The sequence below is a fragment of the Megalops cyprinoides genome, chromosome 1, assembly GCF_013368585.1.
Source record: "Megalops cyprinoides isolate fMegCyp1 chromosome 1, fMegCyp1.pri, whole genome shotgun sequence".
In the NCBI taxonomy this organism is placed as follows: domain Eukaryota; kingdom Metazoa; phylum Chordata; class Actinopteri; order Elopiformes; family Megalopidae; genus Megalops; species Megalops cyprinoides.
The window spans coordinates 26352156-26367135 of NC_050583.1; the positions used below are offsets into that span (position 1 = coordinate 26352156).

General features: G+C 40.2%; 1 protein-coding gene across 2 annotated transcripts in view; it reads right to left on the reverse strand.

The window, feature by feature from the left end:
- The window catches only part of LOC118779746 (myosin-11-like), a 32987-nt gene that overhangs the window by 15810 nt on the left and 2197 nt on the right, over positions 1-14980 (reverse strand). For both annotated transcript variants that reach the window (XM_036531977.1, XM_036531985.1), the window contains exons 2-5: positions 10447-10810; positions 9608-9764; positions 5531-5558; positions 2479-2578 (exon numbers count right to left, since the gene is read on the reverse strand). In XM_036531977.1, coding sequence (XP_036387870.1) covers positions 2479-2578; positions 5531-5558; positions 9608-9764; positions 10447-10791 — 630 coding nt within the window. In that variant the 5' untranslated portion in view covers positions 10792-10810. The remainder of the gene's footprint in view (positions 1-2478; positions 2579-5530; positions 5559-9607; positions 9765-10446; positions 10811-14980) is intronic.

The window sequence follows — 14980 nt, forward strand, 5'->3', positions numbered from 1 at the left end:
ATCATTCTTTGTGACTTTCTGTTGCAGTTCAATGAACTACAATTAGCCAAAATCAGTCAATTAACGGCATTCAAAGCATTCAGAAGTGTAGGGTGCTTTTCTCTTTGCATAGAATGCTCACCTCTCTGATTGGTCTAGTTTCTCCATTAGAATATAGATAAGTGTGTGTTGTGTGTGATGAGTAATACAACACATCTATACTCTTTGTCCTCCATGTGTAAACAAAGTGTTTTTTGATTTGATATTGATTTGATAACAAAATACAAGACTGTAACAATGCAGCCTTATCTTACTTCTGACACTCAATAGCTGCTGAGTAAACTAAACATAGCACACACGTATATATTACACATACATCAACAGATTTTCAATGAATGTTAAACTCAGAGGGAAGGAGATATCTACCAGTGACAGCTCAGCACTGTGAAGGAAAACACGTCCCTGATTGCATCAGAAGCTAAGAGGGAAAGATATAGAAACAGAAAAACAGCAAAGAAATGCAAGAAGATAGAAAGGATTGGACTTAGCAGACAAATGCAGGAGAACTGCGGTGTAGGTCAGATTAGGAATGCTGACACACACACGCCCACAAACACACACAAATATATACTTCTCCAAGACGGAGAACTCTCTGGTGATTTTCTCAAACACATGATCACGTCTTTACAGCCCTCCTGAGGCAAAGTTCTGCACGTCTGGAGGTGCACAGAAAGACTCAGGTCTGAACTGAACGTTCATCCTTCACAGTGGAAAGTTACACTCTATCTTCCCCTCCCAGTCCTTCAGGAGAGCTGTCTTTCGTGCAGGAGTTTTGGCTTAACTAGGACTTAGAGTGGAATCCTTTCTGAGGTGAAGAGGTCATGATGAGAGTCGTGTTGCAAAACTCCACACTGTGCATTAAAGTGTACCACTACTGATAAAGCCACTGCTTAGATTGGATGATGGGTGGATGAGGAAGGGGAGGTCTGTGACAGGACACAGTGTCGTAAGGTTGGACAGGAAAGGAGATGGGCATGCTCACACTGTGCTCATTGTTCTGTGATGGACCTTTTCAATGCCAGGTTGTGCCTCCTGACAGTGAAAGGGTTAAATGTATGAAATGAATTAACCAGTCTCAGATGGGGGCAAACTGTACACCATCTAACACCATATATTTTGAAAATACTGCATAATAATGATGAAAAAAAAACATTAGGATTGTGGTGCTGTAATTGCGGCTCGTCTACCCAAGGTAGTTCACTTACTGTAGAGGAGCACTGGTTACATTTTTAGAATGTGTAACATATTGAAACTTTAGATAAAGTTGCAGTTTTATTTGCTTGATGCTGCAAGTTTATTTAATTAATGTCATTTCATGTTAATGAACCATACTGTGTGGTCCTTTTTATGAATGTCACTCTACAGAGAACATTTTGCTGCAGTATTTTATCTGGGTTAGAAACTCTAACATGCAATTCTGAACCTATGAGAAACACACACACGCAAACAAACTCTGGGCATTCCCTTTTACTCACGTAGCAAAGCTGAGATCCTGATTGTTGCTATTTGGAGGAAATTATGATACAGGAGTTAAACTTAGCAGTTAACTGTACACTTGGCAGTGCTCCCATTATCAGGAAGAGGGACTGTGCTAATACGCAAATGAACAAGGGTGGACTGTCCAAGCTTCAACACACATCAGCACAGTTTTGATGTGAATTGACTAGATACTTTCATTTAAAGAACTGAAAGGGTTAAGCACATAAATCAAAATAAAATCACAAATCAAACTCTGAGAACAGCTTGACACACTGAAATAAACTGTAAAGGTAAGAGTTAAATTACATTTAGTGGCATTTATTTCTTTTGTTTGTAAATATTTGCTCAATGTGTATAATGCTGTAGACTGCCTATCAAGGAAACTACTTGCGCTTTTGTTTACATGAGAGCTCAAATGCAGACCTCTCATGGATTCCACATAACATAAAGCAATGTGCTTACAAGACATAGCAATGTAGCATTTTAACTGATAGGTATAGACAGCTTCATTGCAGTTTCACTGGAAAACTGCAATGAGGAAAAGATTTAAAGAACATGATGCTGAGTTTGCAAATGGTTACGTGACGAAAAAACATTAAGTTATATATAAATATTTTCTGGTCATTTCTGGTAAACAGCACTAAACCTAAAATCTATTTCTAAATGTACTCTGCTGTTCCATGTTGGCTATGGGCCAAGCTGTCCCCCCACAAAGATTTTGAACACAGGGCAATGAAACTCAGAATGTCATGTTTACTGGCATGTTCCTATTTAAGTGTTTTTAAGTGTTAAAGGCACAATGGTTTAATATAACAGTTGCAGGTTCGCCAGTATCATGGAATCACAATGTACTTCTTGTACAATTTCTTCTTTGTCCTAAGCTAGCTGGGCAGCTTCTCTGATGTGATGCCCATGTCTGCTCTTATCCCCAGAACATCAGGGTGAGAGAGATATACTCACAGTACTGGTGTCTTTCTTTCCTTTGTGAGATGAGGCCACCACTGCTAGGTACTGGATGACTTTTTTGGTGTTCTCTGTCTTCCCAGCGCCAGACTCCCCTCTGCGTGAGACAGCAACAGTGAGGAAGATGAGGACAAACAGGAAAAATACTTTGATCAGTCCCTGTCATTCCATGTTACACCTACGTGCTGACTTACAGGAGATCACAGCATCTAAATGCACTGTTCGATCTGTTGCATCTGAATAAATTTTCATGTTTGACCATGAGATTAAATTTTCCTTTCCTATTTCACCTCAAGGTTCCTCTCTAAAGGACTTGAATTTAATTCATTTATATACGATATTGCTCAATTCAAGGAATCTTAACGGAGAACCAAAATTTAAATATTTTCTGTACTATGACATAGTGAAACTGCAATTGCCTGAACATCTGTCTTTGCAAATTTAAATTTCCTTTGATCTCCAATAAAAGAGACAGAGTGATGAACGATTCAAGCCCAACAGCTAACCCTAACAACTCCTTAAAAGGCAAAATGTGTCTGTGATTCACCAGGCCTTGTGATAGGGCTTGTTTGGCAGGCAGTGGAATCCAGGAAGCCCCTGTTTAAAATCCACCCTCTTCCAGGTCTGAACCCTTTGCTTCCCACATTGCACAACACCCCTCATATGCCCAACAGGGCAGGGGGAGGGTCATTTCTGCAATTTCTCTAATTTGCAGGAATATTTTCTAAACTGTCTAGGTAGAAAACAGTAGGTAGTAAAAAAGGTCAATCACACAATATCCTTGTCTTTCACCACTAAATGCTATCTAAATGATAAAAAGATACCTGTAATTGCTTATATCAAATTAAAAAAAAAAACAGCTTCAAATTTTTTTGTCATCTCTTGCTCCAGAAATTTGATGTGGCAGGGAGCTATTGTTATACAATACAATAAGTACATTTAATGCATTTTAATGCATTCTGCTTCTCATTGGTCCCAGAGTATACCTTGACAAGACCTGAAGTATAAATATCCTTTTATAGGCAGGGTATCATGAACATAGCGAACATGCTTGTCATAATGATAACTTATCATCTCTTAGTGGCCAGGCCATTAATTCTATTCCTGAACTCCAGCCAAGTCTATGAATGGGACCGAGCTTAGTAAAATGACAGCAAAAAACAAGATCATGGCTTTAAACACAACTTTTAAGACTTTCAAACCTTGGTAAAGGAATTTATGGGGCCCTTTTCTTTCAGTGGTGATATGCATTTCATATGATATATTTGTTACCTTTGGGTTATAAGCAGTGTTAGGCAGCTGGCTACTTTAGACTACAAAGAACAGGACAGAGGCAAACAGTAGGTCTGAACGGAAACTGATGTTACGATGAAGAAGAGAAATGCCTCTGCCCTGGAAAGAAAAAATCTCTATACTTCATCTATGTTTCCATTACAGATGACGCTGGGTTTAGCAACATATTTCACACAGTCTGTGCCACAGACAACAGGGTCCACTGTATGTTACTGCAATTTTGACAAGATGAAAGCAGTCTCTCAGATGTTTTTCCAATACATCAGTGCACTTTCATACACAGACGTATAGCATGAGGAGAGTGCCAGGGGATACATTCCATGTGATGTGTTTCCCGTAGAAGGATGCAAACCCACGTACAGTATGACCATGTACAGTTTTAGAAAGAATCCTTCCTGTTGCAACAAACAAACAGGAAAATTAAACCAAGTATTCCAAATAACCCACAGGAAAATTGTTGGTAGCATGCAGGAAGGAGTCAGATGTGATCGCAGAATACTGTATCCTGGCATCAGAATTTAGAATAGAGAGGGCCTGAGGCTGAGTCAAATGGACCCTCCCATTTCCTTCACTGTGCTTTCACAAGAGGCTCAACAGGAAAGGTGGTCTGGGCAGCAGAAGTGTGGTGTCAAGAAACACCATGTTAAGCGCCACAGAGATGTGACCGACTGGGACACTGAGTACCGGTTCAGTGGACATGCTTTCAGCCCCTGCCTGTTGTGTCTGGGTGCTGTGACAGCTCTGGGTCCAGACTGGTTAATTTTATCCTCAGTTGACTTTCTCACAGGATCCTGGCAGAGGACCAGAAAAACTGAACATTTTCTCGTGGGGGTTGCCTGTCCAGATACATTAATGTAACTTCTATTGTAAGAGCAATGGAAAGTACAACATGAGCTAGGAGCGTAAGAGGAGGAATCTATATTAATGCCCACATTTTAAATAAACATCCCATTAGCTGGAGGGCTCTTCAGTATGCATTACTGTTTAATGCTATAGTACTGTTAGCGTGGCTGTGGCAGTGCCTCTGCAAAAGTGTTCTTTCCTGCAGCTCAGAGCAGCCAGACAGCATGTCAAACTTTGTAGGAAAGGGTTGGGATTTCCAGCACACTGTGACCGGCTATTTCCAGCATGTCAGATGGCTGAGATGCATCCAAACCCAGTGAACAGTCGTACATTTTGAAGTTGTTCTTCATACTACTGTCAACACAGTGTTAATCAACCAGGAAGAGCGTTATTGCTCCTCCTTTAGTATAATTAATGCAGTGATAAAAACTCATTCAGGGACAAACTTTGGTAGCTTTCTCCAAATGCATGAATAAATAAACAAAATAAAGCCCACAGAAAGATTAATCTGCTTTTAGAATCAGGACAGAGGGCACACTTCCTGTGAGCAGCCTGCTTCTTAGGAGAGCTGACCCCTGGGCTCCTCTGCTTCTTTCCCACTGCAGCCAAACATTTTTCTGAATCATAATACCCACTGGACTTCCTGTCTGCCTGCTCCTAAATACCACACAAACCTCGCAAACCTGACATCTACCAAACTACAAATTCCCACCACCAACAGCTAATGCATAATGTTCTTTCAATGTTGCTGCGACATTGTTGTAATGTTGCACAATTGATACAATGATACAGAGAAACATCAGAATCTCACGGGGTAGTTTCCTCCCTTCATATCCCTGAGAGAATGAGTGAGTAACACTAGGTGTGTTTGGTAAAATGTTTTATTTTGGTAAGCTGTATTATTTTCACTCACGTGCAGAGAATTGACTGGTCCTCACGATCTGTGGAGAAAACATAAATACACAAGATCAGAATACTTCTTTTACAAATGTGAAAGTTGGACTGATGCTTGCATGATGAAGAGCTAAGTAGCTGAACTGAGAATAGAACAGGCCATCAGAAGTTAGAGCTCCTAGCCAAAAATCAAAACATATATCTGAAAGGGAACGTCATTGTTGGACAGAGTAAGTGCAGAAAATGAATACGACTCTGTTCTTAGCAAGTTCAGCAATGAGATTACCATCAATTCATAATTCCAAAAATAGCTAGATGTGAAGTCCTTGGGGAGAGGAGGGGTTCCATTTATGGGTAAAACGGTATCCCTGTACATGGGTTGTGAGGGAGATTCTTGGCCTCACTGTTGAGGGACAGCTATTTAGTCATGATTGAATCAGTTATCACTGGACGTAGTCGGATTTCAGTTCAATAGATTATCTAAACATGACCTCTGACCCATTGCTATAGGGCTGGGATACTGTAGATTTAATAAAATCTGCCTTTAATTCCAGTGTATCCACCCAGGTCTAAATCCCTCCCCGGAGTTACTGCTGGATCTGCCGGACACCTATGTCAGTGTAGTGCAATATGGGCATGCCATGCTGTAAACACTACAGTCTGCTATTCCTCATTATGGACACAGCTTGGCTGGACTTGGTTCACATGAAATGCTGCCTGTTCCTGTTTCTTCCTAATTAAGGCAGGAACGAAGGCATCCGGGTCTACCCGCTTTTCTAAACAGATCTAAACACAGCAGCAGAACTTTCACACTCTCCAAGCTGGAGTCTAAACTTATTCTGGGAGGCAGCGAGGGCAACGTTCAAAGCTAGGAGTCTGGAAGGCAGCCACACGGAAGGGAATTTCTCAGTGATCTAGTGTACTATGACTTAAGTTTAATGTTACCAAAAGTACAATCTATGACCCTTTTCTTGTTTCACACATTACCAGCTTAGATTTATGGTTCTTTCAAATTACGGCTATCATCAGGCAACCCATGCCAATTATCATTAAATGCATGCATGGGAAATTCACTCAGGTCTCATTTTACTTCAAAGGCAAATTGTTTTAAGTACTAATGAAGGAATGTGGGTCTTCCCAGAGGGAGAGCCAGATTGCACATGATCAACACAAATGCAGACCCTGATTGCTGATAACTCAACAGAGTTTACAGTGGTTGTGAGAAAGGCATTATCCAGTAGATGGAATTGCAGATACTATAGGCTATAGGTCAATGAGAAGATAATGAGGGAGCAAGGGGGTGTTATTGACAGAAATGTACAGTATTTATCTAAAAATGTAGCTATTTATTATTTACAAGGTGAATAAGGGCTCTAAATATGTTATAAATATGACATATGGGTGCATAGCTTAGATACATGTGTTGCAATGGCGTAGGCAGTCCACCGTTCAGGATTCCACATGGCTCCATCAGGTCTGTGCACATGCTGCCTATATTCTGTAATGTGGACAACTATCATGCTTTCAGAGTCACATGCATGACACTCAACATCCCTTCGAGTCGGTAAGGACAAAACACCAGCAAAGCTCAGACACAGCTACGCCCAGCAATCAAAACTCCCTCACACTGTTTGTGTTGATCAAAAGAGGCATTTCCTATACGCCACTGCCCTATGTTGATTACTCATGGGAATATACAGACACACTGCAGCTACACTGTGGTAGCATGGCTCTGTTTCCTTTAACTGTGAAGAGCAAAGCCATATAATATATGATACTCACACACAGTGTAAGAGGAAGTTTAACCACACACTGAGAAGCAAACACCATGCATGACTAACTGGGAATGATGGCAGATACAATGTTTTTCAGCACTGCATCATGTGATTCCTCATTGATTATTCAACAGAGGAACTAATAATTTCACAGACGACACCTAAAAGATGAATTAGAACTCACATTGTTCTCCTTCACCCATAAACAAAGCAGAATGTGATAAAGAAAAATAGGTTTTTGTACTCTTGTACTGGGATAGTCAAAGAAATGATGAAGATTAATTCAAGAATTCCTGGACCAAATATCCAGTGATTACCCAGAAGGCAGTGAGCACATTTTAGATGACATATCTACTTCTAACTGCTGACCTTCCAACAACACCGGCTTGGCTAGCTTTTCTGGGACATATCTTCATGAAATGATAAAGCTATCTGTACTTGAAAATGTGCTAGTGGTATTACCAACAAAACAAAATGTGAGAAAATGTAAATTAATTTATCACTCACATGATGTATAGTCAGCAGTATATTACCTCAGGAAATAATTATGTATATGGTTCCTTACAACTTCTTAACCCCTCAATAAGGGCCCATTTCTTCATGAAAAATATGAGCTGGGGAGGTAATATTTGTTTTTGTTCTTCTTTGGCACACCTTATGAACTTATTTCAAAGCCCTGACCATCATAACAACTCAAATAATCATGAGACTAAACTCTTACAACAGTTCAGATCTACACGTGAGATCATGTTCCAGAAATTCCTGTTAGCTTAGGTGATATGATTTAAGAAGGAGGCCAGGGGAGGGATGATGTCACTTTGAAAAATGTAATTCCTCTGTAGTTTGATGGCAAGGCCCTGCACTGACACTGCAGTGTGCAGGGCAACGGAGAAACAGAACTTTACTTCTGCTTTAAGTTCAGCTGACAAATGACAGTCATGCTGGGTGCAGAGGAAGTCAAGAGGCTCTGTGGATGGTGATGAAACCACAATACCACAGACTAAAACAGCAGTTAATCTTGTGCTCACACACTTTGAAAATGTTCAGCATTAAAGATGGGGGCTGACTTTTACTCAGTATTGCAAACAGACTGAGAAAATGTAGTCAATATCTTGGACAGGAATATACTGAAGTAAGCAGATAAAACTTCTAAAAACAACCATATCTGTGTTACTTATGAAACCCCAGATTATTTGAATGCAATGAACCCTGAAATAGCATTGTTTCAGCTGATATTTTATTACAGGAATGATAAAAGATGACCTGGCATCCTAAAAGAAGATCTTTTAAGACCATTTTTATGAACTGTGTAAGGCTGTCACTGCAGGCAAACGATACAAATGCATGGGAGAGCGAACGTTTTAAAAGAGAGAAAGACTGCAATGGGGAATCTATGGCTGAGAGTCTGTGGCTCTCTTTGTCTTCATCCAGATTTCACTCCTTGGGGAATTCTAAGAAGCTAACTTCCCAAGGTTAAGCGAATGCGAGTGCTAACGCCAGATGAAAGTGTTCTGTGAGGACACTGTGTTTTCGAATCAGCACTTCAGTGTGGTTGCAGCAGGATAAGTCCAGAGCCACTCTAGACACATTCAGGCCATTGTCACCTTCTACTTAGTTCTTCATTATAGAGAGACATCTGACCGAGAATCAAAGATGAGGGACACACAATTGCACAGTACCATTATCACAATGTGCACATACTGTACTGTCCACTGATGCAACACATGAAAAGACTGTAGGAAAGATCTCGACCATACACACGCCTGAGAAGGCCTACAAGACTGTGCCTCAAAATAAAAATATCAATTTGCAACCAAACTGTGAACACAAGAGTGTCATGACAGCTGTGGTGATCAAACACCCCAGCACTGTTTCACTCATTACAATGGTCTTTGGTGACAAATGCTGTTCACAGGTTATACCATTTCTAAGCTGGCCAAAATAAGACATCTGACAGCTGCTTTGACAGTTTCCTACAACAAACCCCTCAAAGCTGTCATGAAGCACTCATGCAAAACATAAACCACTTAAAATATCTTTTTGCTGTGCATCAAAGCCTTGTTGCAATAAATGTGCAAATCCCTTTTAAGGCTGAGAACAAATTCTCTTCGAGAATGTTTTATCTGTGTTATCTCTTGTCATTAACGTATTCACACTCAAGCTAATTTTGTATATAAGTGAATTTAGATTATTATTAAGACTATTCTGAGGAGCTGGTAATAAACACAGTTTAACACATTTTTATATTTGAAATCTAGACAGAGAGGAAGCTCCAGCACACTCTCGGTTGTGTTCGGTGTCGACATGTCCATTTGCCTTACCTTGCATCATGTTCCTATAGGCATTGTCGGTGATTGAGTAGATGTGAGGGGGCACTTCATGGCGTTTCTTCCCTTTGTACATGTCGATAATCTTCTCAGAATAGATGGGCAGCATTTTATAGGGGTTTACCACCACACAGAACAGTCCTGAGTAAGTCTGAGGGGACAAAGACGTGCAGTTAAATACACGCACACTTATATACACTCATACATTTGAAAGTGTCCAGGCAATAATTAAGATACAAAGACAAAAAGCTAGCCAATTCATGAGAGGACTCTGAATATGTAGTTTTAAGGAAGAAATGAGTGACTATGCTTTTTCAGCTTGAATGGGAAATGGGAATAGCGAGTTCTGGAATAATATTACTATTAGGTCACTTTCTTGTACTGTGGCAGTGAAAACAGTTCATCACTTTAAATTTTCTTCTCCAGGAATGTAGCCAGATCAGGACAGCTGCTGAAAGCAGAAATCTTCATTTCTACATCTACATTTAGGTCCATGCATTCAAAACAGGCTAACTTGTCTTATGGAAAGAGCACCCCAAGGTACTCAGTTCTGCTCGGTTGAGTGTAACAAGAATCAATTTGTCATGGCCAAAAGGTCATTTGCAAATACTCAGAGAACTTGAATCAAATCAACTGTGACAATATTTACTCAGCTATACGAAAAGTACTCTGTACTATTATCATCATTTTTTTTATTAATGACATATATTTTGCACAGCATGTACCATTTGTGATACAGCTTATTTTACATTCTGTTCTGAAAGAGCTCCACTATGGCTTTCACTCTGTAGTATGTTGTGGGGGCTAATTCAGGCCTTGTGTGGCATACTCACATAGATGAGCCCAGAGAAGTACCTCTCCCTCAGGTTGTGCAGCACGGATGCTTCATTCAGGCAGGTGAGCTCTGCCATGTCCTCCACCTTGCTGAATTTGGGTGGGTTCATCTTTTGGATGTCATCTTTGTTGATGGTCACCTTCTTGCCATTATCTGCCAGCTCCACCAGCACTTCATCCCCATGCTCCTCCTTGATGCTGGCAGCCTCAAACCCATGTTTCTCAGAGGGGACCCACACCAGCTTCTTGGCGGCCCAGTCGGCTTGAGCCACAGGGCTGTTGATGAAGTCCTTGTCGAGGAAGAGGAACTTCTCATCCTCACTCAAAGCAGGTTTTTTGGACATCTTGAATTCAATGGGTGAGCTGCAAAAAAGTTACTCATTGTCAATCCAGTGGATTTGTGAGACCCAAAGAAAATCTACAATTAGTATTAAGCTGGGGAAAAGGACACTTGCAATTTACAGTTTGCAGCTCCACAGCTCTGGATTGTGTTTCAACTTTACAAAGCTCTTTTTCTCAAGTAATGACTGTTGAGTAAGGAAAGCTTAACAAACAATCTACAGTCTCTAAGTAAAACATATTAAAGTAGAATATGTAATTTTTTAAACTTTTTTATTGAATAGCTATGTATGAGCTGCCCCTGAATCTTGAAAAACATTATTTTACCAAATAAATCAAACATGTTTGTATGAGTAATACATTTATGGTAAGCACAAATAAACACTGAATCTGATTCCTTTGGTACAAACACTGCGAGAAAAGGGAAGCTAAAAGGGTTAATCTTCTGTATCCATTCGATCTTTTGGAGCACAACTTTCTCATAGATCCGCCCCCCTACACACACATACAGGCACATCCACCAAGGGAGACAATTACAGTCCCTAATATAGAACCATGGCTGGGAAATGATAAATGTTACTATGTGTGACAAAAAAACCTTTCTCTTTATCACTGTTGTAAAATTTTCATGCACCAGAACACACACAACATAGTAATACCAACAGTAATCACATGCCTAACTATATAATAACTGCAGCAGCAACCATAACAGCGTTTCTCAGGAGCAGGGCGATGGTCCCATGGTAGGATGACCATATAAGGGCACTTTCTCTGCTGCAGCCTTCTTTCTGTAGACCTAAACAGCGAAGCTAGTGAACTCCCAAACAAAGCCCTTATAGGGAATAGTATGTCTCCAGCTGGACTCACAGTTTACGCCAAAATGATAACATGGAGCAGAGACCTGCTGGGGGCAGGGTTAAACGCTTTTTGCTTTCCTCCCTTTTCTCTTTGCACAGTGCATATAGAACATTCTGAAGATGTTACGAGAATGATTCAGCCTCTATCTAGAATGGCCTTGTGCAATGACAGGTGCACTTTCACTGTAAAGCTGCGACATTCAGAAAAAATATACATGTATCTGTATGGATAACATAAGTAAACAGTTAAATGCGCAAATGTCAGCAATTAGCATCTCCCACTGAGTGACTAGGTTGCTCAGGTCACTGAATAACAGAGTTTCTCTGATAGTTTCTGACTGTGTGGGGACTGTTGACTAGACCTATTAAGTCTTCTTTTACTATTCTTTCCAGTCTCTTTGTGGAAAACTATGCAGTGCACATTAATGTACATTTTCTAGGTATAATAAAGCTTGGGGAAATACACTGATTTCGTAATAAGCTGCTATGCTATGTGATAATTGTCTAACAGTGACAATCACTTCTTAGTCTTTCAGAAATGATGATTAAATGAAAATATAAGTTGTGTCTTCCTGACTTTGTGCACTCCCAGCTGTGTGCTGTTAACTCTGGGAAGGACCGAACTCCCTAAAGTCTCCTTTGTGAGTCAGGTCAGCAGGCGCAGCCAGAGACCCCTCAACCCACTGGTTCAGACCTCTCACTCAAAAGGCCTGCCTCTAATTGGTCTGAGTCCTTTGAAGAGGAGTGGGAACCAGTCAAACAAGCCACAGTCCCTTCTGGGAGCACTTTGGCCCACACAGGCCCCGATGACCAGTGAAACAGAAATGCATTTTGGCACAGTCCATAGAACCACTCAAGCTGTTTGTATACAATAGAGTTAACACTTGGCACAGGCTACACATTTCCTTGTAAATGAAACTCTAATATCTCGGAATTTGTTATGGGGACAAAAAATTAGGAAAAAAACAAATTGAGGGGGTAAAAATACTTGACAAGGAAAAAAAAAAAAAGAAACTGCGCTTGGACTGATCACGTACAAACCCGTTTACCGGAAATGATTTGTGTTTTCCTGATCCTCCAGATAGCGTACCGACTCCTTGCTGCGTTTGCTGAGCTCACTCTGACTGAGCTACCTCCCTCCCTGACATGTCAATGGACAGACAGTTTTGCTCCCACTCACTGCAGGCTGGAGACAGATGTCTGAGATGTGTTGACAGTATAACAGTTTGCTGATAAGCGCAAACAAGGACGGACAGCAACTGGTAGATGCACTGGAAACAAAACCCAGCTGGTCTGCACAGACTTAGGAAATCACTGTTTGTCAACAATGTAAGGGATTAGGGACAAGCAATACAATCCACAGATAAGCAAGTTTTAACTCGTAGGAAAATCTAGCCATATACTAACTGCAATCACTTCGAGCCAATGGAAGCAAGCAATTATTTCAAAAAGCTATAGGACTTTGGGACCAGACTATCATGTATATTGAACCATTAATGAACTTAATGGTTCAACATACATGATAGTCATTTAGTAAGTGAACTCTAAGGGAAATGCAATACTCAAACCATCTCCAAAATGTTTTTGTATAATTGTCCAGTATATTATCAGTGTTATGTTTGCTTAAAAAGAGTCAGAAACAAAGTAAGAAAGCCAAGTGATACACAACTGGAAAGCTGGAAACCCTTGACATACTAACAGATTTTACAGAGTGATATGATTGTTTATGATTAGATATACACATATTAAGATTGTGTAGCTACTAATGTTTTAAGATTTTACTTTTAATTTTCAAATAAAATGCACCTTATTGCATGCAAGAGGATAGTGGAGCGGGCACTTTGTTTTATTCTGAAGAATAGGGGCACAGCAGTATTAGGAAATCCGTACTGCAAGAAGAGGAGCTAGTCACACTGTACTGCTTGCCTGAGAGGGAAACCCCAGATAAGATACAATCGCAGGCTCCATTTTGCTATTGGCAAAACCAGTCCTAGATCATGAAAAAGAACAACCCTCAGAGACAAAAAGACAGTGATAGTAGGCCTGGGCTAAAATCAGAAGAACAACAGGCACTGTTCAAGGACTTGTGGCTTTTCATGTAGTGGTAAAAGGAAAGCAATGCTGTTACTTTGAAGGTAAATAAAACCCAGAGAAAGGATGCCTATGACTTGTGGGGCTGTCAAAATGAGGCCTTAACATCCTGCACAGTAACATGCTCCATATCAAATGGCTGAACTGTACGAGTTTACAGTAAACAAACAAGAAAATGCTACATTTCCCTTCACATGAGCCCAAAATAAAGCTGGATGCCATGGGATGATGTGCTTAAGTTGTTCTCCAAAACAATGGTACTGAATTAAGCATAACCAGATCTTGAAGCCCAGTTTAAGAAGTGAAGGATAAAATTAAGGGTCAAATGATGTTTTTCATTATAAAAATAATTAGGGGAGGAATGAGATGAATGAGGATCATTGGACTGTGTATAAATGGGACTGATGCCCAGGAAATCATGTGACCTTTCTACTTACAGGGAGAGGGAGAAGGGCATAGACCCCAGGGCCTGTGAAAGGTTGTAACCCTCTCCTGAACTCCACCTACTGACAGGATCTCTCGCCCAGTTTCTAGTCAGGGCCCTCTACAGCCCTGTAACCTTAGCTCACAAGTTACATCACAGACTCTACTTGGAAAAAGGTTATCAAATCAAATTCCTGCTTACTTCCATGCATTGAGGGAGGAAAATGCTTTTGCCTGTCTAACACATTCACTAGGATTAGGCAGTTTAAACATGGTTTGAGACTTAAAGTTTTCACAAACATGCAAGAATTTTCTGCTTTGTATAGGAGATGACACGCCACATAGTCAAAATATACAACGTAAATACTGTAATTGATAGCTCAGTCAAAAATACTTAACCTGATAAGCTCAAACAGAATGCAATAAAAAAACTCAAAGCCAGACATAGTCTACATCACTACTGCAGGTAAACTGAACTGTACTGCACTTTATGTTAGAACAACAGAGAACACAACTGAGGCCCTGGCTTAAACTCCACTGAAAAAATAAAAAAAGCTTTTGAGAATGTGAAACTTTCAATGTCTTAGATACCAAAACATCAAACTCATACATTTTACAGTAATACCATTTAGGTGAGTAATATTTCCAGAGACAGACAGAAATTTTAAGGACCTGCAGACCAGTACTGGATAAAGCTTACTGTACTGTTTGTGTAATTTGATGCCACTCTTCAAAGTAGTGGAATTACACAGATCATTTTATGCGGTATTTTTTGTTGACCACATTTTCAACTCAGCCTGCAGCAGCATAGTTTCATTTGTAC